Below are 3,614 nucleotides of genomic sequence, written 5' to 3' on the forward strand. Positions count from 1 at the left end.
ATTCCTTTTACAAGTTGACAAATCTAAATGTAAGCTAAATATATCTCTATGTATAATATGTTTATTATTTTAGTGTAATATGTATGGTATTAAATCTCTTTCTATTTTAGAAAAAGAGTTTATTGTCAATATTAAGTATTTATATATTTATTAATTAAATTTAAATATATATATATATATATATATATATATATATATATATATATATATATATATATATATAAAATATGTTTGTTTTTTCTAATTCGATTTTTTAATGTAATATGTATGGTACTAATTCTCCCTCTTCCTTAGAAAAAGAAGAATTTATTGTAAATATTAAGTTCTTATATATTTATTAATTAAATTTAAATATTAATTTATGAAATATAATAGTTATGATTATGAATCATTATTTTAATTGATATAGTGAAATGAATTTAAATTCAATGGAGATCTTTTCCTCCATTGAATCTGGCATCAAGGAATTGCCTGATCACATTAAGAATGTCATGAGGCAAGATTGTTCTGTGATTTTAAAGAATGCTATGCCACCTAAAAGAAATATTAGCAAGGCGGAGTTCGAAGCCCTGAAATCTTTAAACAATAACCCTGAGGTTTTTGTTCTTAAAGTTGATAAAGGAGGAGGGGTGGTGATCTTGGACAAAGATGATTACAAGAAGAAAATGTTAGATCACCTTTGCAATAGTGGGAACTATAGAAAGCTTAATAAGAACCCCATTAAAAAGGTTTCAAAAGCTGTTGCAGAGGCTATTATGTGTAATAAATCTGTAAGCTCAATTAGTCACAAGCTTATAGAAAGTAACTCTCTCATGCCTAGGATCTATGAGCTTCCTAAGATTCATAAGGAAGGGGCCCCCCTTAGACCTATTGTCAATACCACAGGTGGGCCTACGTATCTCCTGGCTAAGTATTTAGCTTGGAATCTTAAACCCTTAATAGGTAAGTCTAGTTCCTTTGTTAAAGATTCTTTCTCCTTTGTTAATGAGTTAAAAGATATTAAGTTTGATCTTAATGATTTTATGGTTAGTTTTGATATTGTTTCTCTTTACACTAACATCTCAATTAAAGAAGCTATTGAAGTTATCAATCGCATAACGAATCCAGATTTTGCTAAGCTTATAGAGATTTGCCTGACCTCAACCTTATTTAGTTTCAAAGGTGAATTCTATGAGCAAACATGCGGAGTAGCGATAGGTTCTCCCCTCTCCTATGGTTGGCAACCTTTTTATGGAAGACTTTGAATCCAAGACTTTAGCTTCTGCTCGGTTTAAACCAAAATTGTGGAAGAGATTCGTTGATGATACCTTCAACCTATGGCCCCATGGTAGGGAAAAGTTAACTTCTTTCTTTGAGCATCTTAATAATCAGTCTGATTCCATTAAATTCACCATGGAATGTGAGGTTAATGGAAGCTTACCCTTTCTTGATGTTCTCATCTCAAGGAAAGATGATGGTTCGTTCTCCCACCAGGTGTTTCGTAAGAAAACCCATAGTGAGCAGTATCTTCATGCTAAATCTCATCACTTTCCAGCCCAGAAACTAGGTGTTCTCAATACTCTAGCTACTAGGGCTATTCGAGTTTCAAATGAAGACCATCTGATGGATGAGAAAAACCATCTCTTTAATGTCTTCAAGAAGAATGGTTATAGTAAGTTGCAAGGTTTCAGAGCCTTTTTAAAAGCTAGTCGGGGACCTAAAACTAAAAAAGAGGTTGGGGTGGCCTCTAATGTCCAGCTTCCCTTTATCCAAGGGACAACTGAAAAGATTGCTAGAATCCTTAAAAAGAAAAAGGTTGGCTCCACCTTTAGACCTTTTAAAACCATTCGTAGCTCTTTAAGATCTGTTAAAGACCCTATTGATCCCAAATTCATGAAATATGTTTATTTAATTCTGTGTTCTTGTGGAACCCCCTACATCGGAGAGACTGGTAGTTCCATTTCACAAAGGATTCACGAGCACGGAGCAGACCTTAGATACTGTATGACCCACTCCTATGCTCTAGCCAAACATGTTGAATTAATGAAGAACGATATTTTCTTAGATGATTCTAAGGTCCTCGCAAGGGTTGATTAATTCCATCACCAAAGATTAAGAGAAGTCATTGAAATAAAAAAACATGAGTAAAACTCTTAATAGGGATGATGGATGGAAGTTAAGTAGCCCATGGATTGCTTCTCTTTGTTCTTTAGCTCTTTACTTTCCTTCTTCTGTCTTGAATTTTTTTATTTTTTTATCCTAAAAACCTAATAAATATATTAGAATCTTAAAAAAAATTCAAATAATATATATATATATATATATATATATATATATATATATATATATATATATATAATATTGTTGTTTCTTAGAAAAATAATATATATATATATATATATATATATATATATATATATATATATATATAAAAACTAAATTAAATTAAAATTCAAAATTAACTAATTTGACTTTGGTCCTTTGACGTTCATTAAAAAAATAAAATATTTAACCATTGGGAATTCTCTGAGATTTATATATTTTGGTCAGTTGATTTGGCTCTTCATCCTAGTCGTCACCATGAACCTAGATCTAACCTAGATCTAAATTAGAAACACGTACATCATTTGTTCTCTATGTGATTTCTCCAAAAAATCTATATATTATATCATGAATCATAGAAGCATAAAATCTGAAATTATTATTTATATTTATATATATTTCACATTGGGATATTTTTATTTCTAATAATATATTAATTAAATTTATTAAATTTTTATATATTTAATAATAATATTTTGAAATATTTAATATATTTTAGATTTAAATAATAAATCATAATTTAATTGTGGCATAGTTATATTGATAACCATTTTATGATTATAAAAGAATCAATATTAATATAATTAATTATATATTATTATCTTAAGAAATATAAGTTTGTATATTTAATTTATCAAGATAATTCATATTATATTTTCTATGTCGTATTTATTTAATGTTGATTTAATTATTATAAATTAATTTTATTTTTTATAATTATTAATATTTAAATTAAATTATTTAAATAATTTTTTTTAATTTCTTTTTAAGTTAAAAAACTTTTATTAATTTTTCAAAATAGTAAAGCAGATATGCTTGAATTCCTCATTCTTCTTAGATTTATTGGGCACTCAACAACAAAATACCCAAAGCACTGAAAACACAAGGAGAATAAAAATACAGCACACTACTATTATAATCTTATAAGAAAGTATGCCTTTGATATAAGAAAGTATGGGTGCAGGTAGATGTAGAGGTCTAGAAACCCATATGATCAATGGAACTCCATATGATCAATTCTGACCTCGAACTAATGTAGCTACTCATTTGTCCGTCTTTCATTATTTGAGAAACCAACCTGAATTTATTTTAAAAATGTTATTAATATATAAAATTATATATTATATAATGTATTAATAATTACATTGCATTATAAAAATAATAAAAATTATATATTAAAATTTTTAAGTAAAATAATCAATAGTATATATTAATATTTTATATATATTTTTTGAATTATTTTAAATTAAATAATTTGTTTAAAATTTATTATTAACATGTAAAATTATATAGTATACAATGTATTAATAATT

At 26.9% G+C, this 3,614-nt stretch overlaps 1 protein-coding gene across 1 annotated transcript; it reads left to right on the top strand.

Moving 5' to 3' along the window:
• Positions 1-428: 428 nt before the first annotated feature.
• Positions 429-1,244, top strand: LOC149154676 (uncharacterized). Its single transcript, XM_089444198.1, has one exon. The coding sequence runs from the start codon at positions 429-431 to the stop codon at positions 1,242-1,244; it is 816 nt and encodes a 271-aa protein (XP_089300324.1).
• The last annotated feature ends 2,370 nt before the right edge of the window (positions 1,245-3,614 follow it).

Source organism: Pinus tabuliformis, chromosome 9, assembly GCF_031772625.1.
Source record: "Pinus tabuliformis cultivar Carrire ecotype Pingquan chromosome 9, CPIR1, whole genome shotgun sequence".
In the NCBI taxonomy this organism is placed as follows: domain Eukaryota; kingdom Viridiplantae; phylum Streptophyta; class Pinopsida; order Pinales; family Pinaceae; genus Pinus; species Pinus tabuliformis.

Excerpts from the sequence above, each read along its gene's own strand:
- LOC149154676 (XM_089444198.1), top strand. The coding sequence starts at position 429 with ATGGAGATCTTTTCCTCCATTGAATCTGGCATCAAGGAATTGCCTGAT.